The sequence below is a fragment of the Penicillium subrubescens genome, assembly GCF_028828155.1.
Source record: "Penicillium subrubescens strain IBT 31985 chromosome Unknown utg000002l_segment0_segment0, whole genome shotgun sequence".
Lineage (NCBI taxonomy): Eukaryota > Fungi > Ascomycota > Eurotiomycetes > Eurotiales > Aspergillaceae > Penicillium > Penicillium subrubescens.
The window spans coordinates 179509-206943 of NW_026643152.1; the positions used below are offsets into that span (position 1 = coordinate 179509).

The 27435-nt window shown below is 48.1% G+C and overlaps 8 protein-coding genes across 8 annotated transcripts; 4 read left to right on the top strand and 4 right to left on the bottom strand.

Moving 5' to 3' along the window:
- Positions 1 to 386: 386 nt before the first annotated feature.
- N7473_001590 (uncharacterized protein) lies at positions 387 to 875 on the bottom strand (the record flags this gene model as incomplete). Its single annotated transcript, XM_057147530.1, has 1 exon — positions 387 to 875. The coding sequence occupies one exon, from the start codon at positions 873 to 875 to the stop codon at positions 387 to 389; it is 489 nt and encodes a 162-aa protein (XP_057011184.1).
- Positions 876 to 7543: 6668 nt separating this feature from the next.
- On the bottom strand, positions 7544 to 8209 carry N7473_001591 (uncharacterized protein; the record flags this gene model as incomplete). Its single annotated transcript, XM_057147531.1, has 1 exon — positions 7544 to 8209. One exon carries the CDS (start codon positions 8207 to 8209, stop codon positions 7544 to 7546), a length of 666 nt encoding a protein of 221 aa, XP_057011185.1.
- Positions 8210 to 9193: 984 nt separating this feature from the next.
- N7473_001592 (uncharacterized protein) lies at positions 9194 to 10488 on the top strand (the record flags this gene model as incomplete). Its single annotated transcript, XM_057147532.1, has 4 exons — positions 9194 to 9339; positions 9388 to 9522; positions 9800 to 10097; positions 10150 to 10488. 4 exons carry the CDS (start codon positions 9194 to 9196, stop codon positions 10486 to 10488), a joined length of 918 nt encoding a protein of 305 aa, XP_057011186.1.
- A 711-nt stretch (positions 10489 to 11199) lies between these two features.
- On the top strand, positions 11200 to 12529 carry N7473_001593 (uncharacterized protein; the record flags this gene model as incomplete). The annotated part of the gene is made up of 2 exons (XM_057147533.1): positions 11200 to 11603; positions 11653 to 12529. 2 exons carry the CDS (start codon positions 11200 to 11202, stop codon positions 12527 to 12529), a joined length of 1281 nt encoding a protein of 426 aa, XP_057011187.1.
- A 723-nt stretch (positions 12530 to 13252) lies between these two features.
- Positions 13253 to 14376, top strand: N7473_001594 (uncharacterized protein; the record flags this gene model as incomplete). Its single annotated transcript, XM_057147534.1, has 2 exons — positions 13253 to 13793; positions 13856 to 14376. Coding segments are annotated over 2 exons (1062 nt in total), but the record flags the coding sequence as incomplete, so codon positions are not given.
- A 6202-nt stretch (positions 14377 to 20578) lies between these two features.
- Positions 20579 to 21283, bottom strand: N7473_001595 (YciI family protein). Its single transcript, XM_057147535.1, has 4 exons — positions 21055 to 21283; positions 20945 to 21000; positions 20719 to 20882; positions 20579 to 20664 (listed from the first exon to the last, which is right to left on the bottom strand). Exons 1-4 carry the CDS (start codon positions 21252 to 21254, stop codon positions 20632 to 20634), a joined length of 453 nt encoding a protein of 150 aa, XP_057011189.1. The 5' UTR covers positions 21255 to 21283; the 3' UTR covers positions 20579 to 20631.
- Positions 21284 to 22179: 896 nt separating this feature from the next.
- Positions 22180 to 23327, bottom strand: N7473_001596 (flavin reductase family protein). Its single transcript, XM_057147536.1, has 2 exons — positions 23240 to 23327; positions 22180 to 23182 (listed from the first exon to the last, which is right to left on the bottom strand). Exons 1-2 carry the CDS (start codon positions 23278 to 23280, stop codon positions 22216 to 22218), a joined length of 1008 nt encoding a protein of 335 aa, XP_057011190.1. The 5' UTR covers positions 23281 to 23327; the 3' UTR covers positions 22180 to 22215.
- A 314-nt stretch (positions 23328 to 23641) lies between these two features.
- Positions 23642 to 24220, top strand: N7473_001597 (uncharacterized protein; the record flags this gene model as incomplete). The annotated part of the gene is made up of 4 exons (XM_057147537.1): positions 23642 to 23690; positions 23752 to 23765; positions 23835 to 24008; positions 24074 to 24220. 4 exons carry the CDS (start codon positions 23642 to 23644, stop codon positions 24218 to 24220), a joined length of 384 nt encoding a protein of 127 aa, XP_057011191.1.
- Between the last annotated feature and the right edge of the window lie 3215 nt (positions 24221 to 27435).

Genomic DNA, 27435 nt, shown 5'->3' on the forward strand with positions numbered 1-27435 from the left:
TTTGGTCGAGATGAGATGTCGTTACCACGCGAAGAGCTGTTACGACTATTCAGTGTGGCTGCGAAGGCTACTGCACTAATATTCTGCTTCGAAATATGCCTCGATCCTCGGTGGTTTCTGAAAGCTGAGAGGATATCCTGGAAAGCAACCTTCTCCTTTGGCTTTGCTTCTAAATCCTTTCTCCACAATTGCACGAAGACCTCATCGATCGCTTTAATAGCCTGAAGGAAATCGCGGATTGCATCTCTGTCTTCAGGGTTGCCGTCGTCGTCTTTGTACGCAATGTCAGGGATTTTTAGTGCCTTGCCCTCTTTATAGAGGTTTGACTAAGCGGCGAGCTATTTGTCTATGCTCTGTCCTTTGAAAGGTCGTTTAACTAGGTCTCGCTATGCATTTCGGACGCGCTGACGACGATTGTTACCCTGTGGGGCGAATTGCTGAGTGAGGCGCACAAGCTTCTTGTATGGAGTGTTTTTACCCTTAAGGATATGGCGGTGCTCAGGAGCGACGTTCTGATAAATGAGCGAATTAATCCTGTTGATTTTGTTTCTTAATTGCTCATTGAACGATCTCTCCTTGTCAAAAAGGTTGACTATCCTGATGTACAGCCCGTACTGGTCTTCATCTAGGTCCGATATATCAGTCGCATCCCTATGTACTTCAGAGACCTGAGGGAACGTATCTCTCGAATCAACTGGTTCTTTCTTCAGCTTATCCTCTGCAAGACTTGGGTTGATATAGTTCCAAATCCCCGCCTTCGTTGCTATAGCTTTAATATGGCCGATCCAAGATCTCCACTGTGCGTCAGAATGGAGGCGCTTATCCCAAAGGATCTCCGTTGCGTTCTGACTTGGAGTGTCTTGAACCAACGACATTGTGATGAGATAGCTATACTAAGCTGAGACAGAGGTACTGGTGATTGGGACGGGAAGGTTGAATTGAATTGAAAGCTTGAACTGATTTGCTTTGGCTGAGTACTCCCGATTCACCAGTAGGCTATCGGGCTCATAACTATCAACAATGTGACAGCTACGGAGTACTTGGAAATGGGCCAATCAGGGCAACGGAATCAAAAAGGGGAGATTGATACTGAATTGAGTGATTGAATGATTGATTGATTGATTGATTGAGGAACATGAAATGAGGGTGCTTATGGGGGTTGAAATACCCATGAGCTTACACGATAACGGGGATCCTCGGATGTTACAAATCCGGGATGCCCAGTTGCAACATATTTGTGTTGGGCAGACATACTTTAGTGTTATCTTATGCATGCAGGTAGATGTCACTCTGCATGTTGCATGTTGTGATAAGAGCGCCGATCCATTCGGGTTGACACATATAAATCTTCATCTCTTCGTATACGCTTCGGAACCCGCCCAGATGTACGCCTTTGGGTACAGCTATTCTCTGGAAGAGGTATCCCATCTTCTTCGTCTTCACTATTCCCGTCTTGTTGAATAAGCGGCGCCTGGGTACCAGGTAGAGCTGTTGCTGTTGGTTCGATTCTTGGTCTTTTACCAAGGACACTCTCATCGGCTACCTGATTCGGCTCAGATGTTGTATCAGTGTGGTCCTCTTCCTCCTCCTCCTCCTCATTATCACTAATCAGATCGAACACCTCCTCCTTCTTTTTCTGAGCCTCATTCTCTTCCTTTCTGGCATGAATCTCTTGTGTAGATAGATACTCATCAATAAAGGCCAGCTTCTCCGATTCAATATCAAAGCGAGTGGTACACATCATCATCATAAGATCCTGGATGGTTTTGGGCTTCAGAGATCCTCGGCGGTAGTGACAGATATCACGAGCAGAATTAAATAACCGCTCAACACCAGCACCAGATGCAGGAGTAGAAAGGACATCTCTTGCGAGGCTTGCGAGAATAGGAAGTTCATTCTGATTATCCTTCCAGAACACACGCGGATTAATCAGACGAGTACCTATCGGCAAGGTTAGTATATAACAAGTACGAGAGAGAACGTCCACTTACTACTACCCAGGTAACGCCTAAGCTCATCATCAACGCTCGTCTGAGACTGGCTAGATTGGGCAGTTGATACCATCAACTCTAGGTTAGAGACCTGTGCTGCGGAGGGTACACTACCACGCATAGGTTGGGACTGCAAATAACGCTTCTCATATGGGATGAGGTACTCCTCGAGACTCTTACGGTATCGAGGAGCCCACTCTAGCTCCCACTCTGGCTTCTGAAAGAATTCAATCTTATTCTGAGGTGCCATAATGGTAGCAATCGGATAGAGATCATCGCCAATATCGTCTGTCGCCATGTAGTACTGCGAAAGCTTTTTCCTTGCAAATTCAAGTGCTCTAAGCATCACAGTCTTCCACTTAGCCTGCTTTCGCACTAGCTGTCCCTGTGACTTCTCTAGGTGAGCAAAGAGGGCATTGTAGATGCCAAAGACGGTGTGGATAGTGATATCCCTGCTCTTTGAGACCTCATTGGTAAAGCTGAAGAACGGTTGGGTGATTGAAAGAAGATAGTCGACTTGGCGCCATTCCTCTTCGCTTAGTTGAAGATCTACCTGGTTATATACCCGGCAGAACTCATTGAACGTTGACTGTAGCCGTTTCGCTCGCCGGAGCATCAGAAAGGTTGAATTCCAGCGGGTTTTGACATCTTGCATCGGCACAAGCTTTGGCTCTTTGGTCTGGAGCTCTAAGAAATGCTCTCGGCGCTGGGGACTCTTGTTGATGTGGACGGCAAGCTTTCGGATCTAGTGGATAGAAGACTATTAGTAAGGTTAGAAAGATAAGTAAGAGGTAACCGTACCTTGTTTAGCGTGTAGATGATCTCATAATTCTCTCGGCGAGAGGATACGGTTCCACTAGTAAAATCCATCTCTTCCCGCTCATTCTTCGGATTAGCGTCCATCTGGCCAAGAAGCTCTTTCAGACTAAGCTGAATAACATGTGCAATACATGGCATGCGGATAACAGGTATATTGCTTGGTAGCTCAAGCCCCTGAATAGATCCCTTAAGGCGCTCCACCAGCGTTGAGTTATTAGACGCGTTATCAGTAGTAACGGTCAATACCCTATCCTCAACTCCATGCTTCTGCAATAGTGGGAAGAGAACTGCGCCAAGTTTTATACCAGTATGCGACCCATGAACAGGTTCAAAGCCAAGCAGTATCTCGCGGTAGTTCCAGTCTTGGTCAATGAAATACCCAGTAACTGCCATAAAGGCCTGGCGGAAAGGTGAGGTCCAACAATCTAATGCAATAGAGAGCTTCCCATCCTCAGGTAGCGTTTGAAGGAGACTCTGTTGCCGTTCTTTAACGATTACATGTAGCCGACGACGGATAGTAATCGATGTGGGTAATTCGGGCATACTTGGGGCAAGACGGATTGTTTCAACCAAAGCGCGAAACTGGGGGTGTTCAACAAGCTGGAACGGTAGTTGTAAGCTTGAGAGGAAGATGAGAATCCTTTCAATCCAGGCATCGTTTGTAAAGGCAGACTTTTGGGGTGCGAGATGTGTCTAATGTAAACCTAATATTATTATAAGTCGGACAGGTAGATATATTTGTTAACTTACCCCATTTTGGATGAGTCTTCGAATATCCTTTGACTGTGGTGTCTTTTTCCGACAATTAACACTCCCCTGGTAGTGTTTATTCATAGAAGACGTTCCTCGGTGACCATCTGCTGGGTGTGAAAGGGTATGATCGCATGTTTTGCACATAACCCTCGGTTCCCCATCAGAAATAGCAGCAACTTGGTGAAAATGCTTCCAGCATTCTGCTGTTCGTGCTCCACGCTTATCCTCGAACAGATTGCGGTTGATACGGCTACCAAACTCGGTTTTCAACCACCATTCGACAAATTCATTGTTCACCATCTCCGTCCACAATGCAAAGTTCTTCCTTCTTAGAGATCCAACGCGCTCAAGGATCTCTGGCGGAGATGCTGATCGAGGGTGAGAGAAAAACAATATCCGTAGTATAATCTGAAGTCTCGCCGTATAACGCATTAGGGGGGGAAGGATTGGACGCTATCGGATGGAAGGAAAGGTAGGTTATCTTGAGGTGTATCCTCGAAGATAGATGAGGGATACTGATCGGAGAACTGAGAGAGTTGACTCTGTGTCATTATGAATAACAGAATAGAGGTGTGAGGGAGAGTAGATAGACAGAAGAGACTTACAGAAAGCCCTATAACTAGGAAAGGATTTATCAGAAAAGTTAGCATACCGCGGTCGTCGCCAGCTGTACGAACGCGTGGATATTTCAATATAGACTAGGTCTACTGCCGCTGCGCGTGATAATTGGCCATTAAAACCTACACCGCCAGGTTCTCTCAGGTTCTTCCCGGGTCGAACTGGGTAGAACCTGGCAGCCCCGGAGGACCTAGCAGCCCCGGGGGTTGTAGCATTTCTACAGAAATCAGCCGACCGAAGACTTCAGCAGATACTGCGGCCAAGTAGATTAGCTACTTTGGAAGACAAAAATTGTTCATATTAGTAGGCCAATTTAAATTTAAAAAGCTGATGTTACTTCTGAGAGCTATCCTGTTCATTTGAGCATATTTTTAGCTTGTTCAATTGAGATTCTAGGCGTCTATATTATTTAAAGCGGTTCTACAGAGCTACATGAGGCAAAATATATATTTCCACTATCTTACACTACGATCTCTTTAGTATACTGTCTCCCCACCCACAAAGACTAAAATAAGCTTGAATCTAAAGGTGAAGTCATATTTCTAGCCGAAATAACTGACATACGAGATCATTTCATATAATTTCATGTACTAGCAAGGTACAGTCGAAGACCAGTTGATGCCGAAACCAGAACAGGTGTAAATAACAGTAACGTAGTTCCCGGCTTACCTGATAACCCGGTTAACCCGATAACCCACCCCCATTAGAAATTTTCAAAATCGATAATCGCAACCAACACCAATTAATCTAACTAGATAACACGATTTTTACATGAAGTAATCCTATGGCCAGTTTTTCCACATCCACTGCAGGTAGGCGGAGCCCTCCTGGCCGGTTGAATCGGCTGATTAGGCAGATCGACCTCCTCATGCGATACTACCTCATCAGCTTCTACTGGCTGAATTAGCTGCTGAGCTAGCTGTAGGCCCTCTTCGATTGATAGGCCCCCTTCGTGTGTAATCCGTCTAGTCGATCGAGTGCGCTTTTGACGTTTTTTTTCATTCGTTGCGCGTAGATCGGCGTTCTCCTTCACTAATAAAGCAGTGTTGTGTAATGCTTTATAGTGGCCCTTAAGAATCTGATCAACCACTAATTTCAACGGGCTTGGAGGGCTTTTTGACCGCCGATCTATTAGATCTTTCATCATTTTAGCCTGCTTTTGTAGCTGGGCTACTGTTCTAGGCGTTTCTAGTGTGAATTCGCTAGATCTGCTGCTTGGTCGGCTTAATGGGGGTGAAGGCGTTCGAAGAGATATAGTAAGCTTAGAAAGCACCCTTTCAGCATTAACTGGTACAATACCAGCAGCTGCGAAGCTATTCTGAATAATATTCGGCTGAAAAGCTTCTAGCCGTGCGCGTGGGTAGTCAGCTAAAAAATCAAGCTTGTCGATATGATTATAGCCAGTTCGGGTTAAATCGCTCACGAAGCGACTGTACGCACGCTTTAGCACTGCGAAGCACCCAACATCAAGCGGTTGTAGTAGATGTGAAGAATGCGACGGCATACAGAGTGGTATAATATCATTTTCGACACAGATTCGATCGAATTGAGGCGTAAGATGGCTACCGTGCCCGTCAAGGATTAACAGCCGAAATCGCCCTCGTACACGCGAATTAGTGTACGGAATAAAGATCTTTTGGAGCCAGCGAAGGCCGATTTCATCGGTAGTCCAGCCATTATCTGATACTTCGATTCGCCAATCCCTAGGGAGATTTGATTCAAACCAACCAGCGATATAAACCGAGCCTTTGAATATAATGCAGGGCGGCAGCGAATAGCCGTCAGCGCATATAGTTTCGATCGCGGTGACCCATTCGCGATTTCCTGGCTGTAGAATTGATCGCCGACCGTAGTATTCTGCTCGTGTAACCACCTTTTGCGATGATATAAGGCCCATTGCGAATCCAGTCTCATCAAAGTTGTAGATATCCTCTGATTGGATACCGTTCTCCTCAATCGCGCGTTGTACCATCGAAAACCACTCGTTTATAGCCTTTGGATCCTCGTTAAGAGCGCGCTGATAGTCATATCGCTTAGAGAAGCATGATCGAAGCTCATCGCGCCGTTGAACGAAAGAAGATGGCCAATTTTTGCCAACAGTAGCCGGTGGGCTCTCACCACGCGCAGCTAGTAGAATATTGGCCATATCGCGTACGGTAGAGGGCCTAGGGGCTGCACCACGCGTATCCATAGATATAATCCACTCAGCTAGCGAATCCTCTTCCAATTGGGTCAATTTATGACGATGCCATCGTGTATCGACGCGTGGGGCTACTCCGGAAGAGCGCGCATGCAGGGTAGCGTAGGGTATATCATATAGCTTCGTCGCTGCGTGTAAAGATTTGATTCGACCCTCTTTAATATCTTGGAGGGCTAATTGAATCTTGCCCTCCTGATTGGCCGATTTTAGCCAGGATTCAGAGCGGATTGGTGGCATGGTAGGTGGTTGAAGTTGGTGTGTTGGTAGGAAGACGCGAATTTGGAGGGGGTTATCGGGTTAACCGGGTTATCAGGTAAGCCGGGAACTACGTTAACTATCTTCTGTAAGGCAAAGAGTATGGGTACTGTAAGAGAGCATTAATACCCCGCCATCCTTATAATCAGAGGAGGGTCTCGTTACTCGGCTTCTGATTGGTCAGCCGCTTTTCTCCTTTCTCCACCTTGGAGTAAAATTGATCTTCCACTTTACGAATAGTTCGAGACCCAGAGCCATTCAACTGTAGCTCGTCAGAGGGAGAAATCAGCCGGTGAGAAAATGAGCCAGGTCAGAAAATTAGCCAGGCGAGGACAGGGAGAACATTCGGAGAGGGGGAAAACCATGGAGGCATATTTTGGATGACCATGGGGAAATGGCCTCTGATCTTGTTGCGAAGCTTGTTGAACAAAGGATATGCTATGGGCAAATGGATGTATTCTGTTTTCTACTTCAGTTGTATGACTTCAAGTTGTAGTTAAACTACTCTTGGATGAGTAGAGTTGGAGGGAACTGCAAAAATATGGGGAAGTAGATAGCTCCAAAGTGGAGAGGCGTACTCCAAAGTGGAGAAAAGTATACCAAAGGACAACCAATTAGAGGCTTACCGGCTGCTTACGTTGTCATACCCAAACCGGCGCCCAGATAGGTTTGTTATTAAGAATTTAATCCTTTAACTATGGCAGAACGGAGACTGGTCCGGAATGCGGGGGGAATTCACGAAACTTCAAAGCAGAAATTTATAGCAGTTCAGGTCAAAGCGATTGCGTGATCAGACCTCTGCACTCATTCCTAGACTTAGATATAGGCAACCGCCCGGCAATTCTCTAGGGTTGAGACTGTAACTATCTCTGTCAAAGGCAACTTTCGCCTAGGCTGAGGATCGCGCCTATGCCACCTGCCTCTCCACGGATTCTTTAGAGGGCATCATACTGAAATTCTGATTTCCCTGCGCCTCAAAATAGTGCCCGTCAGCGATTTTTTGCGTGCCGTCACTGAACAAGTTGTACTGGCGATTATTATCGCCATACTGATTGGCAGAGTTGGGATGCTCGGCCAGATCAGACTCGGCAAGTGATGGGGTCGCTTTCGCCAGCTGCTCTCGAGCATCTGCCAATAGCTTGACCTGCATTTGTATCTCCGTCGGAAACATATGGTGTGAAACAAGAGCTTCCAGATTCTCCAAAATGCCGTCCATCAATGTCTCGACACGACGCTTGCCTTGCTTAATAACAAGTGCGCGGTACACAGAAGAGTCGTATTGATCCTTTGAGTTCTTCGCGATTTTCTTGAAGATCTCTAGCAGCTTGTCGGCCTTCTCATCGCAGCTATAGAGGACAGTCTCTAACGCCTTGGCCTCCTTGGAGAACTTGAGTTTCTTTGCCGGGCTCTTCGCATCTCGAAGGGTTTGTTCCATGAGCGGAAGCACTTTGTTCACTTCTTGGAAGGCTTCCGGTAGGCCACGGAGGTCTTTAATGGGGTCGTAGGCTTCCGCTATGCCTTCTACAACCTCGATAAGGCCTGCAATATGGTGAGAGATATCTGGACCTGACATTGCGGGCTGCGATCTTGAAGGACGTTTGATTAGGAAAACCCAATCCGGGAGGAGATGTACAGAAATTAATATCCTCCGTGCGAGCTTGCGGCCATTTCCCTCTGTCAGGGCGACCCTAACGGAAAAAGGGGGTGGATAGCGAGTCGGGAAGTCGGAAGAAGGCAGCAGAATTACGCATACGTGTTTGTGACCCTTCTTCTAATTACACATTCTTGACTGGGCAGCAGACGTGTTGTGGCATATAGCTGATCACATCTTTAATTTAGCGCCTATGTTCCCTTTTCGTCTGAATTTACAGTTTATCCCCCTACGCGCTCCCGAAATAGCGTGCCAGACTTGAAACCCACCTGTTCACCGCCACCTTGTAATCGCTTCTACGAATGTCATTCGTCGCTAATTCCGCAGTAAACAAAGACGTAGCCAGGTTAGCTCGTCGTCACCAAGTACCCTCTTGTCGCTTGTGATAGATACTGTTGTTATTTCGTTTGCGCGTCCGCGTACACTGCACTGACCTAATCAACGGAGGATTCGACTCGGAAGGCCCGACCGTATCGCAATGTTTCCATCTTCGCTGATGGCCCATGAACATCCAACCAGCATTCATCCGAGACCGAAGGACTGATCATAATCCCTTGTATATGAAGAATTCTGCACCAAAGAACTTGGGGCGAGACGCCGGCGTTCCAGCCCCACGGTTGTGACGACCTGCGAAAAAACCGTTCCGATCCATCATAGCGCCGCGCAACGACCAATGATGCAGATTTAGGCTGGCGCTTCGTCTCAGAGCATACATTGGCGGCAGTGCTGGTGAATGGCAGAGCATTTCAGGTTGGAATTAAAATAGATCTCTTAAAGGGAGTAAGGGAAGCTAGTCGTCGAGGATGTAAGCCTGCTATTTCAATCAGTTTACACTTTTTCAAGACGTGCTTTAATCTGTTATATAAGTTATTGATTTGGATTTTGACGGCTGAAGAAGACACCATCATGAAGGGTGTAGCTAGGATAAAACGATTCCTGCGCCGACCACGAGCCGTAACCAAAGATCAGGACATCACACCCCAGCGACCATCAAAAAAGGCCTTCCCAGCCGGTCTCAAACTTCTTTACAGCCCAAATGACGGGGCAATAGAGTATGTGTACGGCTATATTTGGAAGCAGTCCTGATTTTTCTCACCCAGTATTGTCTTTGTCCATGGCCTAACCGGTGATCGTGAAGCGACATGGACCGCCCGTGGAGCGACCGAACCTTGGCCCAAAACCCTCCTCCCAACCATGCTTCCGACAGCCCGCGTCCTTACTTTCGGATACGACGCGTATGTGGCAGACTGGAGAGGCGTAGTGTCGCAAAGTCTTATCGCTAACCACGCGTGGAATCTACTCACTTCTCTTTCATCGTACCGAGAGAACGATGCGACGGTAGGGCAGCCAACTATACTAGATATCTCAATGTATTGACATACTCAGAATGAACGACCGATCGTATTTGTCTGCCATAGCTTAGGGGGACTGGTTTGCGAGGATGTACGATACAGTACCATCTTTAGTCCGAGGGCTGCGCTAATGCTCATAACGGGCCTTATTCACGTCAAGACAACGACCGGAACCACATCTACACAATATTCTTCGTTCCACCCTCGGTATTATCTTTCTCGGTACACCGCACCACGGAGCTGGTCTTGCTAAATGGGCCGAAGTCGTTTCCCGATCAATCGGCCTCGTCAAGCAGACGAATCCCGATATCCTTGAGGTTCTTAGACGCGATTCTGAAGTACTTGCGCGTATTCAAGACGGCTTTCACACCATGGTCAAGGCACGAAATCTGGTAGAACCGCCGCCGATTGAGGTCACTTGCTTCTACGAGGAACTACCTGTGCTTGGATTTGGTTTAGTAGGTCACTTAACGCCATAGCTTTCCCCAGATACTGACGCTTAAGTACTAGGTTGTGCCACAAGATTCGGCCATCCTGCCGGGTTACATCCCCATTGGAATCCACAGCAACCATATGGATATGACGAAGTTCGCCAATGTCGATGACCCTGGATTTGTGGCTGTTTGTGGAGAGCTGCGTCGGTGGATTAGAGGAACTAATGCACACAAGAAACGCCAAACGAATCCGTCACTCGTTGAGCAGCCAAGTCTTGCAGCCGGCCAGTACGGTGATAATAATCGCCAGTATAATCAGTTCGGTGAAGGGGCGCAGAAGATCGTCGACGGCCATTATTTTGAAGCGCATGGAAATCAGAATTTCGGTATGGTGCCGCCCAAGGAGTCTTCATAAGGAACGCAGCGTAAGAGGCAAGATCTCCTTGGCCTGGAGGAGATTGATGATTAGAGTGATACTTCAACACCTTCCGAGGGCAGAGGAAAGCCTTAGACGATCACACGCAGTCAATCTGCTATTCGTACGTCGATCTACCGATATATATTTTTCCGTCGCAGTTCACGGAAACACTAAAAGGGAAGAGATGATTCCCCAAGGTGGAGAAAGGAGTAGCGATCAGCCAACCACAGAAGTCCAAATCTAATAAAGGCGAGATCCCTTAAATTGTTTCAAGAATTTCCGCCCTTCCGGCGCAGGTGATCTTTCCTATCGAAGAAACACCAGGAACGTAGCCGACCCGGCCACATCCTCCCTGCCTAACTGCAAGCAAACCCCACTGCACTGTGTAGTGTGCAAGAACAAAAGAAGCTCCTATATCCCTGACGCTTCAGAGGTTCGAGCTTACTATAATCATGCTGCCCCACTACAGGACAGCGAGCATAGATCAATTGGATATGGACACACTGTCGATGCTGGTGGTAATCACCGAAGCACAGCCACGGCGCTAATCTGGCGAATAATTTGCGGCACGTGATATACCTGAATAAGAAACGGGCGGGGCAGGTATTTGAACATGCCCGCCCTTGGTTCACAGATGGACGTTTCTCCTTATTTTATTTCTCCCTCTCTCAATAGAACTACAAAGACGTCTTGCAACAAACTTGCGCGATGGCGGATCCATTGAGCATTACTGCTTCGGCACTTGCTGTTATTACAGCTGCGGTTCAATCAACGAAATCACTATACGATGCTGTTTCACGCTATAGGGGTCGTGACAAAACCCTTGGAAGGCTTCAGGACGAGCTCCAAGATCTTGGCAAAATTTTGGACGCCTTGAAGGAAGTTCTTGATACGGAGACGTCAATGTTGCAGCTCCTGCATGGGCCGATTGATCGATGTAGCAAAGTTTGCCGTGAGTTCGAACAGTCCATGGAGTCATTTTGGCGGAAGTCGAAGACGGGTATTCGAGATTGGACCAAGATGGAATTCATGAGAGGAGATATCCATGAATTTATAGACACTATATCTGGTTATAAGTCGACAATTTCCGTCGGTTTAGGAACACTGAATATGTTGGTCAAATCTGCTTTGCTCTATGTGCATTTCTAACGCGCTTGTTAGACACAACGCCAAAGTGTCCCAGCAAGTCCTAAAGCAGTACAACGAGATGATTCAGGACACGTCCTATAACCTCGAGGTGCATCTGCAGCGAATTGATGAGAAGTTGGAACGGGTTAATAACGACAGCATACGGACGTCTGATTCAACCATCGGCTTAGATGACGAACGAGAAGTTACCAAACAGTGTCTCCGTGTTTGCGAAGATGCCAGACAATATATCGAATCTTTAGCAAACCGGAAATTCTCGCTTCTGCAGAACCGACCACAAGACAGCGCTAAGGACAATGAACAAGATTGGTTCGAAGCCGAATTACTCACACGTCAGGCCCTGAACGAGAATCACGATAACTTCTCGGCAATCATCAATCAACTTCGGGATCGACTAGAGAGCCTCGTCTTGAAAAACAAACCTGATGATGAGAAAGAGAGGTCTCGTTTACAAGAAGATATCAATACCTCTATGCAGTGCTTAGAGGTATGCAAAGCGGCAAAAGAAGTTTCACGTCAGAAGATATATAGAGTCGGAGAGGTCATTGCGGACGGTGACAGCGACCAAGTGGTGGTGACTACTTTGGCTGATCTGTTTGATGTCAAGAAAGCCGTATCTAAGGGCAACTCGGCGCAACTGGTTGGTTCAATGACGGAGGAAGCACTTCACCATTTGACAGACAAGCGTTATAGCAGTCGATTTGGGTCTCTTACGCTAAACTCTGCTGAAGGATATAACGCCGGGCTGCCTTCAGCAGCCGAGCCGAAAGGGGCTCGTCCAACGTTTGCTGCTCAAGCAAGTCACGGCGAACCCTCTCCCGAACTGAAAGGAACGCATGCGAGGCCATGTTCCAATGACAGGAGAAAACGGTCAATACTGGATGGATAAACTCATGGCGCATGTCGAGATTCACAGGTTCCGGAAAAATAGGTAGCAGCCATGCAGGCTTCATGACTCGAATAAAGCTCCCCTGCTCCCTATTCGACTAGAAATATACAGCTCATTTACCCCGCTCGTTCCTCATTTCGCCGCTCATTTTTACCTGTGTCAGAGTAACGTGGAACAGTCTTGCGTCGGCCCGGTTCCGTTCACGGCCCGGGCGATCATCAGCACCACACATAAGCTTGTCGGATAAGCTATCTCCATGATAGACACCCAAGAACCGAAGAGAAAGTAGTTACTTGTAGTAGTCCATCAACTGACTCATTGCATTTCAATGACTGACACTAAATTGCCATTCACTGCACAGATGACGTGTTCCGGCCGCTTTGCAAGACAACTCATACTTGCATTACCCTGCTTCTCCCCACTCCCGGCTATATCAGATGTAGTCAGGCCTTCTTTCCCTTTTATCTTTCATGTAATTCTTCTAAACCTCCAAGGATCACTTGATAGCCAGCAAAGTTACAGTAGACCAAAAAATGGCAAAGAAGAATACGAAACAGCGCAAGTCCAATGAGCTGCCCGGGCGACCCCTCACCCCAGAGATCTCTCCCAAAATTGACTATCATCGGCCTTTGTCATCGTGAGTTCTTTGAATAAGTACCAACCAGCATTTTCTGACTTATTTACTGGCCGTACGAATCCCCTCTGGTTACCCTCATTATAGGAAACAAGCGATATGGCATTCCCGCTCATTTCCTTCGGAACTACCCAAAGTTTGCTCCTTCAATACTTGGATCATCGCCTCTTACCTTGTCCCATGTTGACGAAGATATTGGGCATACTGTGGTACACTTCTTATACACAGGCGGCTACGAGACGGTCAGCCCGCCTCTTGGCGGGGGCACGTCAGATCTCGCTAGAGAGTACAAGAGGAGCGTTTTAGTCTACCATGCATCAAGGACTTGGGGTCTTACTGATCTTGAAGACCTTGCCCAGCAAAAGATGCAGCACTTTGATGAGGAGCTTCCTCTTATTGAAATACTGCGGGTCATGAGGGACGTTTTTCCAAGCCTCCCTGCGGGTGAAACTTGGCTTCTGGGTTACATTCAAGGAAACTTGCAGCGACTACTAAGGCCTAATGATCCAGGGCTTGGTTTACGCGAATTTTACGATATCATCGGCCAAGACCAGCAGTTTGATAATGCGGTGATGAAATTGATTATCGATATACTATCTACTCGCATATTTTCTATGAAAGATCAGCGCAGTAAGCCACTTCCAACAAATTAACGATATGCTGATTAGGCTGAACCAACCGTACATCGTTAGTGAAGACACCGAACGGCATTATCTCGAATGAATCTCCTCTTCAAGGGCCTGCCTCCGAAGGGCCTGAGCCTGCGCCAGAAGAGACCGAGTCTTTCATCAATGAGCTTGAGCCCGTCCCAAAAGAGACTGAATGTTTCCCTGAGCCTGCGCCAGAAGAGACCGATTCTTTCATCGAAGAGCCTAAGCCCGTCCCTGAAGAGACTGGATGGTTCCCTGAGCCTGCTCCAGAAGAGACTGGTGCTGAAGGAGATAGCGAACAGTGGACTATTCCCCAAGTGCCTGCTCCTGCTGACGGCTGGCCGCGCGCTTCTTTGTTACCGGGGGTTACGCCTGACACCGAAATACTACAAGAGGCTCCTGATCAGGGCCACATAGCGCGGGTTTCATGCTCGGACTTAAATCTGTATGAAAATTGGGGAAGCCTGTCTTCGAAGAGAAGAGCTAAAAGGGCTAGCAAGCTCAAGTCTAGAGGACTTCCTCTCCCAAGCGAGACTGGTTTCATTTCAATAGTTGCAGATTGAGAGTGAGTTAGGGCAGCTTCAGCCAGGCAATCAAAGCATTTACTCCCTATTCATGAATTCGTAAAGTACGAAAAAGAGTCAAAGGGGTACACACACACAATTCATTAACGCCCGGCGGCTAAGCCGAAAGGGCAACTGAAACTGATCTACCAATACAGGTCCTTATATACATATGCTGTGTCTCCTTCGAGCCCATACATGGATCCTTGCAGTATATGTCCTCTCAGCTATCAATATCATAAGGATCCTCGTGGGTTAGTAATTTGGTTAGTAGACTGGCTTGAAGGCGCTTATTCAAGTGTTCAACATCCTATCTTCGGCAGTTGAAGCGCGTCCACCAATTCTGGCACAAGGTGGTAGGTGTGGGTTGGTGCGTGGGAGGGTGTTATAATGTTGGTCGACGTGGTTAGGTGGCGTCCAGACGGCCCGTGGCGATCGCGAATCGTATTGAGGCTCGCACAGCTTCCAAGTTCGGCGTCCAATGCTGATCATCAGAGGGCGATTTCCCGCCTAGAAAGAAGGAGAGATTGCCCCGGTGAGTTTGGCTACATTGCAGTAGTGCCGTTCGTTGTGTGGTCCACTTCCGACAGCGGAAGAGGAAGTGTTCCACGGTCTCTCTTGCTTGTCTACATACACACTGGTCTGTGTCCGCGACGTTGATCCGATAGAGATAACCATTGAGTCTGGCCATGCCAGTCCGGAGTTGGGCTAGCACACTCGCTTCCTTCCACGATAGCCGGTTATACAGCTGTCGAGTATGTTTTCCTGGAAGTGCTGCATCCACTCGTTTTACGTGTCTCCCTACGTTCTCTGGCAAGCCATTGCTAGTAACTGCTTGGGACCGAGCGATATTCAGTGTTGTCGACTTTATCCTGGGGACAGATTCTTGCGGGACGGTATCCTTCTGGGTCGCGGTCCTGGCCTGTTCCTTGGCTAGACCTAGCAGTTTATTGTCCTTATTGGTGGGGACCCACCGAATATTGATATGGTTTCCCTTTCTTTGCAGTCTTTTTATTAACTTGTATGTTTGGCGGACGAACTCCTGGCCCGACTGCTGTCGAGGGTTCCTTATCGTGAGGGCCGCTGCTTTGTTGCTTGTGAGCAGCGTGATCCTGTAGTCTTCCAGTCCCACTAGCATGTTCAACGTGTGCGCGATTGCTGCTAGCTCCGCGGAGAACGGATTTTGCTCTGATCTTGCGCCTAGTGTTACCGAAAAGCTCTTCAGTTTCAGCTTTCGATACTGAGGTGGCTGTTTCTCGATCGCTACCCCGAATCCTACGAGCTCGTTCCGTGCCGAGCTACTGACCGCGACTTGTATTGATCCGCCTAGTACATTCGGTGAGTCCGGCATTGCTTCAACACCGGTCTGCATGCGTGTCTCCTATGGTGCTAATGTGAACGAAGTGATGGTTTCTAGTGTCTTTATCTCAATGTTTCTTAGCGCGTCCGCTACCTGGTACAGCGGTGAACGATGGTATCTCCTAAATTTCTTGATGCAGGCTGTACTCCTACGGAGGGGATTGGTTTCTGGAAGGGTGTGGATGTCCGTCTACATTTTCACGGTCCGTCTCCAGAACCGGTGTTGTGCAGCGGCAATGTGAGCCTCTGCCTCTGTAACGCTAGTCGTAACTGTGAGCAACGTCCCTATAATTACTTGCGCTCCTACCCTTTGAACTCGGTTGATCGGTCCGCTGGCCTTGTCCTTGCAAGCGTGTATCCAGACGGTAGAAGCGTAGTCTACCGCCGGGGCTACCGTCGATGTGAATAGCTGGCGTGCCGTTGCTGGGGTTAGACCGCGAAGTCGCCGAAGCTCTATCGCTGCCTCTAAGCCTTTGGACGCTGCCCTCGCGATATGTTCCTTGTACTTGAGTCTAGTGTCTATGAGAACGCCTAAGATCTTGATATGGTCTCTAGGCACTACGGTCTGTCCCTTGATTGTGAAAGGCCCCTGGTCTGTTTTGTGAACCTTGGGAGCGAAGTGTATGATGGCTGTTTTGTCTGCCTTAAACGTCGCTCCGCTCCTTTTCTCCCAGTTGAGTGCGTCGTTGATAATTATTTCAATACCTTCGCGATTACTGTGCCGTTGGCCCCGTCACCCACGCGGTGAAATCGTCTACGAACGCGATTGCTCCGCCCTGGCTGTCGATCTGTTGTTGTACGAGGTCTGCGTTGAAGAGGAGGAACAGGATCGGGGATAGTGGCGAACCCTGCGGCAGTCTAGCCTGTGGCAGGCTTTGGACCTCAGATAATTGCCTATTGATTTGGATAGTTGCCGTTCGCTCCGAGCAGAACGTCTCCACCTACCGGAGCAGATCCTCTGGTATGCCTCGCGCTTTTATCCTCTGAAGCAATCGTTCTTTATATACTCCGTTGTAGGCTCCCTTGACATCGAAGCTGATTAAGCTCAATACCCGTCGACTGCGCCACGCCGTATAGATTTGCTCTTGCAGAAGCACGAGTGCTTGCTCCGCGGACCGCTGCTTTCGGGCTCTAAAGTGGCTGGTCGGGAGTAAGCCGTACGTTTCCACTGCGTGTGAGATCCTTTCTGCAACTACTGATTCCAGTATCTTGCCTAGTGTTGCAAGGAGTGAAATTGGTCTCTATGCTTTGGCTATGCTGTAACTTTCTTTATTTAGCTTTTTGAGCGGTATGATCTTTGCGTGTCTCTACTGCCTTGGCAACGTGCCTCCTTCTAGTGAGGCTTGGAAGAGATCAAGAACCCTGTCCCTGACCGTGGGCCACGTTATCTTCTAGACTATCACCGGCAGGCCGTCTTCGCTAGGCGCTTTCTAAGACTTCGCTGCCAACAGTTGCCGCTCTACCTCCTCCATCGTGATAGCTGGTATGTCTACTAGTGCTCTTTCTGGTCTCGTCCCTTCATCGTCAATAATCTCCGGCAGAGAAGGGAAGAATGTGGTTAGCAATTCTTCTGCTTGCTCCTTGTGATCGGTGGTGGTCGTTCCGTCTGCTCTCAGGAGCTGCGGGACCTTCCTAAATGCTGCGTCATCTCCCGAGTTCAGGTATTTAGCGGCTTTCTATATATTATCGTTGTCTGCGAGGAATTCATTCTAGTGCTTTTTCTTTTGTTGCCGAATGGTATCGTGGTATTGCTTCGCCGCGCCTTGGGCTATCTCTTCTAGATGAGGTACCTTTCGTCCCGCGCGTCGCTCCGAGCGGGCGTGATTTCTCTAATATGTGTATATTTGACGGAGCTGCGTCAAGTTATTTGTCCACTATCGCTTTGCGTGTTGTGACGGTTTGGCCTTCGGCGTCAAGGTGTGCACCGCTTCCTAAACCGCAGATATGAGCCGATCGGTTTTCTGCTGCACGGTCCCTCCTAACGGAGTGGCGGCTAGGGCGTTCGCAATCCTAACATTGATCTTTCTCTATGGAGCGTTTTTCAGCAGGAGCCGGTCCTGATGCTTTGGCGGCGTTTATGAGGCATCGAATACGGTCTTAATGGTGCAGTGATTCGACCTATGCTCTGTCCTAAGTATGGCACACTTAACTATGGAGTCTGTTAGGTTTTCCGAGGCTAGGACGAGGTCGATCGTGGACTCGCAGTCCCCGCTCTGTCCTGCACTATGCTATGTCTTTGTGCCTCGTTTGAGTAGACTGCTGTGTGCAAATTCGTTTATGAAGTCGATGATTGGGTCTGCTTTACCTTGCCTTGCTAAAGACACGTCGTCTCCTCCCCAGAGTTGATCATGACGGTTAAAATCTCCTACAATGATGATCTCTAACGCTGTGTCTGTGTCCTGTCGTACCTCTGTGATCGCTTTGCTTAGATGGTCGTATGTTTCGAGCAATGCCGTAGTATCTCCTCCCTCCACGTAGACTGATGCTATAAACATTAGGCGCTCGGGGAGGCGGATGACCGCCGCGGTTAGATCCGGCGACTCGATCTGCACTTGCTCCACTTCTATATCCTTATTGATCCAGAGTATACTTCGAATCGCCTATCGGCCTTCCCTCTAGATAGAGGGAACCAGTTTCGTCTATTTGTGATGTCCTATTGGGGTTGTCAAAAGCCGGCTATGGATTCTCCTCGCTTGGGGTTCTTGAATCGCTAGTGCTACTGCCCCCTGGGTTTCTTCGTCGTTTATCAAGCTGTTATATACCGCTCCCTGTTTCCTTATATTCAATTGGATTATTCGGAGGGTTTATTTATGTCGTGACGGATAGAGTTTCCGGCAATTTTTGCTGTACGATTTATGTGGGCCTCTGTATGGGACGCACTTTAGAACCGTTTGGTCGTAGTTACTGTGGCGATGGCCCTCCGTGGCGTATTTTGCGCACTTCTGGACGTTCTTACACTGGAACGCCTTGTGGCTAATCTCCTGGTAGTTGTAGCATTGTATCGGTCGTGGTCGATATTCAAAGGTGCTGGTCACACCAGACTCTCCCCTAGCGTGAAAGAACCCGTCGGCCAGGAGCCTCCGTGCGTCCGTACCTTTGGTAAGGTAAACGACTATTGACCTATAGGCCTTCGCACTCTCCTTGCTACTGAGCTATGCGATCTTGGCCACGGTAGCTTCGTTCTCCTCGCTGAAGGCTGCCGCAGCTCCGGCTCGGATCTCATTATTTTCATCTAGCACTGCGGCTTTGTTGACGCTATCCACTTTGATCGGGTAGAGCTCGTTACGGAGTACCCGGGCTCCTGCACCGATCTTTGCCTCCGCCACTTTCTTGACTAACTGGTGTTCGGCTTTATCGCGACACGCTATTCTGATCCGGTTCGTGTTCTTCGGGTCCACAGTGACAGCGCGACAGCGCTAGTGTATGTGGCCTTCTATCGTCCGAATCTCTGTCTCAACCGCCGCCCGGATTGGGCCTGCGGATATCCTCTCGTTTCCATTTTCTGCTATCCTCGAGGTGTCTATTGTGCAATACAATGTGTCGGTGAACGTGGTCGGTGTTGTATTTGACGTTGAGAGCGTCCGTATGTTACTCGGGTGACTAAGTGGAGGAGTCCGGGCGATATCTGTATAGGACGGGGAGCCAGTAGGAACGGAAGGGCTGATGGCATCGCGCAGGGATTGAATCTCGCGGAGGATCTTATCGTGGTTGTTCTGAGCGGATGCCTCGGCGTGGGATTGCGGTGTCAGGGGTCTATCCGTTAGGGTCTGTAGCTCGTGTCGAACTTCGGTAAGGGCGGCGCTGAATTCATCTTTAACCTTTTAAAGCTCTTCCTTTTGCAATTCATCGCGTCGCCTGATCTCTCGCCTGAGTTTAATGAGCTCTTTCACGAGTGTGGCGGTGTTGAGGTCCTCACTCTCCGTCGCGGAGTCGTCCGAAGTGACCGCGTTATCTTCGGTTACTGGCCTATCTTGCGTTTTCTTTCTCAGTTGAGAGCGTGTCGTTCTCTGGTTATTGTCGATCTCTTGATCCCGAGCATAGTTACTGGGTGGTCTGGTAGTGCGTCTCGGCCTCGATAATCGTGGCGGTGACTCTTCGTGTTCGTCGCGGTCTGGCGGTTCAGGGGTTCGCGTTGCGGTCCGTCCCGCCATTATGCACAATCGGTTCCGTCGCCACGTGGCACCGCTTTTCGGCTGTGATACAGTCCCGGGTGTTTGAGTTCGGTCTCGACTTACAGTCCCAACTCGATTCGGTGTACTACATGCAGGTACAGTCAAGACAAAGTACAGTCCTTAGCTTGCTCAATCAGTTGCTAAATCTGCTTCCGCCTTATCGATACCTTTTTTTCGCCGGCTCCACCGCCCAAGAAACTAGTACAACAATTTATGTAGCAGAGCCCAACATGGAAGCACCTACTAGATCTAGTATGTAGTATCTGACAGCAGAGTTCCTGTAAGAAAACATTGTTCGGCTTTCTGCAAATTTATCCGAACCTGGACCCTGTCTATCTCCCTTTTCGAGGACAGGCGACCAGCAGCACATTGTTACTGACTTCAAGCACGTCCAACACAAGAAAAAGTGCAAGCTTACCCGGCAAACCCCCGGACCGAGACAGAGTGAAAAAGTCCGTTGCTGAAGGTCACAGCTTTAACGGCTTAAATAGCATCCCATACATAACGAATTATATATACACATATACATTGGGACCACCGGTACATCTCAATTCGGGCGACGCTTCGTTATGTTCTGCACATGGTGAGTCACTGTCAAGATGCATGGTCCGACACCAAAGATTATATTATTCTGCTGTAGCAACCGACAGCGGTGTTTATTTTAAAATATTCTCTCGATTTATATTTGAAATTTAAGACGATACATCCCGGGGAAGAAGGTTATTCAAGGGAGTGGTTGTCTGACAGCAGGAATATACTATACCCAGATTCATTAGTTGACTGTTGAATTGTGATGCCTTGAGCCACTTACTGGATAAATCTGAACCTTTTCAAGATCCCACACCCCGCTCTTAGCGTAGATGTCGCTGTTGATAAGTTCTCGAACTTTTTCGACATTCTCACCCGTGTATACAACCACACTTCCCAAGAACTGTGCGTCTTTTCCTTCCTGTGGATGTTCTGCAAAAATTGCACCTGCAGAGCGTGCGAGTTAATGAGCGAGTTCTTGAATAATACTATAAATGCGTTGACCTGACCTCCATCAACAAGCTTGCCTCCGGTAATCAACGGCTGGATGCCTTCATAGTGGCCACTTATGACCGATAGTTAGCGTCATGCGCACCTAAAATAAACACTTCTCTCCTACCCTTTGATCTTCCTTCTCAGTTCTAGGACGTTAGGCCGATCAGGCATGATGCAAAGGAATTCCTTCTTCTTGCCTGCCGTCGCCATGGTTCTTGAGAGAACACTTCCTGCTTGTTGTGGAGAGCGAAAGAAAGACGCAGTGGCACGAGGTACAACGCGGTTCAGAAACATAGCTATAGGTGATATTACTAGCAGACTCATGTCGCGCTTCAAGGCAATATATATGCAGTGGTGATCTCCGCCCAGGCGGTGTATGGTGAATACGGTCGGAGCGCGTTCCCGAAGCCGATTAGAAGTGGACCCCATACGTCATCATCTATTGGCGGATTATTGAGGATGATACTACTGGTGACTGGTAACCCCTCACGCAGTAACTAGCCGATTTCGCAGGAAGTAAGCGTAGGAAACTTTATCGTCTACTGGTCTTGTATGAGGAGGGCTTAGAAATACGGAGGTTGAGATACGCCACTTTCGCCACACCCCACCGTCCAACGAATTACTTGCCTAATGTGAATGGTGCCTAAGGTGGTATGATGACTAATTTGTCTAAAATGATCGAGAAATATTACTGCCGACTTGGGCAGGTCAAACGTCTGGTGTGTTTATGCCTGAATATCCAGGCAACAAACCATATGTCGAATCTAGATGGGGTAAAATACCGCTAGACCAAAAATGCTCCATGGGCAACATTCTTAGTCATACGGGCTTCTTTTGTTCCGTCACCATGTCTCAACAAGAAAATTATGGTATAGCGTCGAAACGGTGCCTTTGGCATCCTCTTGGCCTAGCGATATATTTTCTTTATTTTCGTCGAATTCTGTTCTAAAAGATCCATGCGAGAAATGTGGGCCATATTCAAAATCCCATGCCTTTAATGATTGGATTTGATGAGTACGCAGCGAGAACAAACTTGCACGTACCAAATGTGCCAGAAGTGGGCAACTTATATGGGGAAATGGGCCGTCCGAGAAAATTTGGTGCTAGCACAGGGGGTGTGCCAATTCTGGGCGTGCTAAAAGCGGGAGTTGACGGTATTTTACGACATTGCAAACTGCGGAGGTTCAGCTGTAAATGATTTCTGAGTACTTGGGTATTCTATGCGTAACTAAGATCTAATGAATTGTTAGGAAGTTGATATACAGCAAGTGAAACACGGATCTATTTATTTGGGCTTGGCCGCATCCAACTTTGCTAGCAACTCGCTCTTAGGGACTTCGTCATCCCACTTGCTCCGTGGTCGCTCGAAGGTTGACACAACACGGCCATAGCAGACACCGCCAAGTTGTCCAATTGGTCGCAGCTTGTCCAGGTCGATATGGCTGTATTCCGCATCGGCGGTGCCTTCCTTAACCCAGAAACGAGTGGCCTTGATGAGGACAGTAGCAGCAAGGCTCATTCCAGGTTTTTGATGATCGGTGAATTCTTTAATGTCGATCACTTTGCCTTCGATGTTAAAGACCGACTCCTCCACACGCGAAGGCTTCACCGTTGTCGATGGCGCCTCGTGAAGACCCGAGACCTCCCACTCCGATATACCATATGGTGCATCAATAGAACTGGCGTTGACGGCTTCGATCATATTCTCAGAGACAGTGTTGATGACACATTCCCTAGTCTCTTTCAAGTTGCGGTTTGTATCCTTGACGCGTCCGGGACGCGACGAGAATCCGACAATGAACATTGGCGGATCGTGATCGATGACTTGGAAGTAGCTAAAGGGCGAAAGGTTCTTCTGTCCTTTGGAATTGACGGTGCTCAGGAAGCCGACTGGTCGGGGTACAATGCCCGAGACCAGCAGGCGATAGTTGTTGATCATTGGCCGATCTGGCGCGTAGGGATCAATTTCATGATGCTTTTGAACGAGACTCGCCCCATTATCGGGTACACCCTCTCCATACTTCCAGTTTGGGTAAGGGGACTTGGTGACCTCAATAGGCTTGGCTTGGTCGAAATTCGGGCGATTGGCTTCAGTCTCTCCAAAATTGCTGAAGTCTTGGACGATTTTGTAGGTTTTCTCAGCTGGCGCAGTCTGGCTCTCGGTAGCGGTGGCAGGAGACGCAGAAGAGCTCATTCGGAAAGATGTAAATGATTGATTTGGAATCCGATATCCCCGAATGAGACTTAGAGATCTGCGACAAAGATAAGCATAGGTGGCGATTTGGAGGCAAGGGGATTGGGATGCCTACTGTCTGAATGGGACACGTCCGATCGCCTTCGTATGCAACATTGTGTAGGAAAGGTCGAGATGTCGCTGTCTGCTTGTGAGTTTTCGACACCACCACTATGCCGAAACGCGCTGGAAACGAAGACATGAAATATCGATCTCGTCGGATGTGCACTCCGACTGTCGGGAGTGGCCTCCGAGGGTCGGGGTCGCCACCCGGCTTTGCAGAGATCAAATCAAATCCGTGGCATATGAGACAACACCGCTGGATTATAATTCAGACAGCTCTTTTAAATCCCCATCGACCATAATCACCATGTTTCCCCGAACGGCTAGCCGTGCGATTGCCGTCACTGCTCATATGCGCCCGGTTTTTCCCCGACCATCAACTCCCGTGTCACCAATCCGGCTGCCATCCTCCACTATGGCTCAATCTACTATATCAAGCGTGCACACAAATATGGCTTATGCTCGTGAGTATCTAAGGCTGGATCAAATTTGGATTTTTGAGCTTGAGTAACTGATTATGTCTAGCATTTGCCCATTATGTATGCTTTGACTCCATAATTTTGCATATCCATTTTGAAGTCCTTACAATCTTAACAATTATCCTGCAGTCCCAAGCTATCAAAGCCGGTGGCCAGGTTTATCTCTCGGGTCAGATACCTGCCGATATCGGAGGAAATTTAATCAAGGGGTCGACTGTAGAGAAAACCGAGGCGATCATCAAGAATACTGAAGCCATACTGAATGAAGCAGGATCCGGACTGGATAGGGTAGTCAAGGTCGTGGTGAGTGTTGAATGCTGCAAGTATTCACCTACGCTGCACCTTCAACTAATCCTTTCCCCCCACAGGTCTACGTCAAAGATGCAAGAATAATGGGGGACTTCGCATCAGTCTATGACCCCAAATTCCCCCATCGCCCGGCACGGTCTATGGTGGAGGTATCCAGTTTGCCTGCTGGGGTAGACATTCAGGTCGACTTCATAGCCGTGGTATAATGTAAATTGTATTGAATCTTCCATATCTAAGTGCGCATCGCTTCCACAAACCCATCACAAGGTCTATACTGGAGGTCACTGTACCGACCACTTTAGTAATTTTTGTAATTTGGATCGGGTGAGCTTTCTTATACGGATTTCGTGATAGACCACTTCTTGGCTCCCTGTGGCCAAGGTTCCGAGCCTGTGCTGAATTGAAAACGGATTAGAAGGATCATATATGCTATAGCTACACTATGTTCTACTCGAAACTCAGTGTCTGTGTCGACTGATTGGTAAGTGCTTCTCGGTGAAGACCTCGGACGCAAAATCATGTGTCAAACAGCGAAAGACAAAGGGTCTACGATACAGAACAGTACTCTACTGAAATTATATAGATGCGTCCCTATCCGCCAAATCTATCGTATTCAGATTGAATTACTAATCATAGGAAGCGACCTCTCCCCGTTGCTTCACCCAAAAACCAATATCACTTACAAATCGCCGGGCAGCACCTAACTTTACGTCATGCTGGACGAAAAAATCAGGGTTCTGATCCTCATTGAGTTGCGAAAGATCAAGGCAATATTCGAGGGTTATCTCGCGTGCTCTTTTGACATTCTCCACGAAAGACTGATTTTGCACTCGTGACAGCTGCCATTTAGTATATTCATCCACAGCTACAGTAGTTTTCGAATTCAGTTTGAACGCTGACTCTTTCGACTTGATTCGCGGAAACAATAAATCCGGAATACGCCAATCCTATTTTAGGCTCACCGTTCTATTAGTTAGGCAGAATTATGGTGGTAATGACTACACCTCAACTCGGGACGTATTGTAACAAATTTGTAATGATACGTCGAATCCCATGGAATCCCTGGGTAGATCTGGCGATCTGGCAAGATCGTCTCCGATTCAACAACGGGAATCGCTTTCTTCACGTTCTCCACCCAGTCACGGATAATCTCGACGAAACTGGGTGTCTAGAACAAATTTCCTCCAATAAGTCGAACAGCCCGAGCTTCTGCCTGGATAGTCTGGCAAGTTGGGTTAGTGGGATAGAGGGTTCATGTCTCCGTGGCGGCCACGAACGAAAACTTACCCTTGTTCGAAAATGCAAAATGCAAGATGTACAAAGCATTGGTTTCGCTCCTGACCGAGCAGCTGTTCGCTCTACATCGTCTTCTGCCGAGGCCTTTACCGCCTCCCTGGTGAAAAAATTTAGCTGCTAGATAGCTAAATTCAGACCGAAATTTATAACCGTGCTGCCCTTCCCATGGTCAGCAGAAAAGACCAGTCAAAACCTAGTCAACAAAACAACGGCCAGGTCCTTTGCCGTGATATGATCCTCCAAATCCGCAACTAGCCATCCGCGCGTAAAGGCTCGAATCAACATTGAGAGCGTTTGAGTGCAATGGCCAAGGATGGGAGGCATCCTTAGCCAGATTCCTGAATGCGGAAGTATCCTACGACATGTTTCTGGTTAGCGGTTCAATCAAATTAATAAGTATTTGATCTTGAAGCTCTATTTGCATACCTCAGTAGTGGACTATCAAGCAGGCAAATTTATAAAGAAAACGAAGCTACTCAAGTAGAGGGAGCAAGTACTAGTAACATATATATAATTTTTCAGGCTGTCGGGACATATCCTCCCGGCAGAATAAGCAAAGACATGTTGTGCGTAATCGTGCTAAGCTGCGGCTCCCGCCGTATGGATTCAGGGGTATTGGGCCTTGACCTGGAATATACATCTATCTACGAATCAATCAACTTTTGCTTTGGCATAAACCACTGTCCACTTAACTGTGTACACAGTACCTAGCTGGTGATACCAACAAAGTTAGACCCCATCTCCCGTTTCACGTTTCCGAGCCGGATCTGGAGAAGGTAGAAGCTTATTCGTGGATCCTATTTGCCATTGAGCAACCCACATATATGGTAGAACTGAGGGAACAGACCAGATTTTCTTAGAATAGGCGAAGCACCTAGAAAGATGTGTGATGAATCCTGACCTCCTTTCGGCGTTCCTGGGGCCAACAGGCCTGCGACGATATACCCTTCTCCTCGAAACAGCATTGGATTCCTGGCACCACTGCCGACTTTAGCAACTGTTAAATGAGCCAAATAAGGCTCTGCGAGGTCCATACGCTTTCTAGAACGGCCCAAAGGCCTCATAGGGCATACACATCACTAGCAACTGCCCGTATTGCGCGTCGCGCTTAATGAGAAGAATGAGAGTCTGTCTTTTACTCTTCGTAAACAGTGCGTAGGTCATACTCTGTGGGGCCAACAAGTTTCCTTGCTGGTGAGTTACTGGATGCTTAAAAATCATGAGCTATTTCCTTATACAAGAGAAAAATAGTTTGTGCGACCACAGTTCTGCAGGCTGATTTCGGTTACCTGTAAATGCGTTGCCAAGGTATGTACACACTGAACTGATGTTTTGCAATGATGTTGACTCAATGTTGAGCGGACACCAGGAAAGAAGTGGGCGAACGCCTCCTGCATCACCTGCAAAACATGAGCCACGCCGTCAACGGTGAGTATCAACTTCAAACCACTGAGTGGGTGAAACGTTCGCTTGTCAATCCTGCATGCAAGCCTCGAGGAAGTGAGGCACTTGCTCCTCATCATAAGACTGTTATTGTAGGATACAAAGATGACCGTTGCTTAACATATGTAATAGATTTCGCGGGTTCAATACGGAAGCCACAATATAAATACTGTCACCCTTCTCCAGTCAATTCTCTTCCCAAAACCAACTCACTCTGATTCACCTACGGGATATTCAGGAATGACAACCAGTCACGACACTGACGCGAGCGAGGGTGATAGCCTGATGGCTCAGGCGAACGAGCAGCTTGAACGCGAGCTGCTCCAGAGTCAGAAACCCACTCTCGCTGCATACCGAGCGCCCCGACGCGTCTCTCGGCATCTCCGTCAGCTACGTCAAAGACTGGATGCCAGCAGATGCTTTTCGGGAATTGTATCAAAATTGGTACGTGCCGGCTTCTTCCGCTGGACAAACGCTAATCAACGCAGGAAGGACGCCATCATAGAAAGATTCAATCTTGACCGTCAGAGCCATTGTTGGAAGACCACAGTGACCATCTCTCAATCATTGTTCCCGACCAGAACCTTGCCGACCAGCCAGCGGAGCGTGAGAATCGACGCGCACTGGGTTTCATTCAGTACGAAAAAAAGACCGGTCAAATCACGATCGCAAATCCATGCAT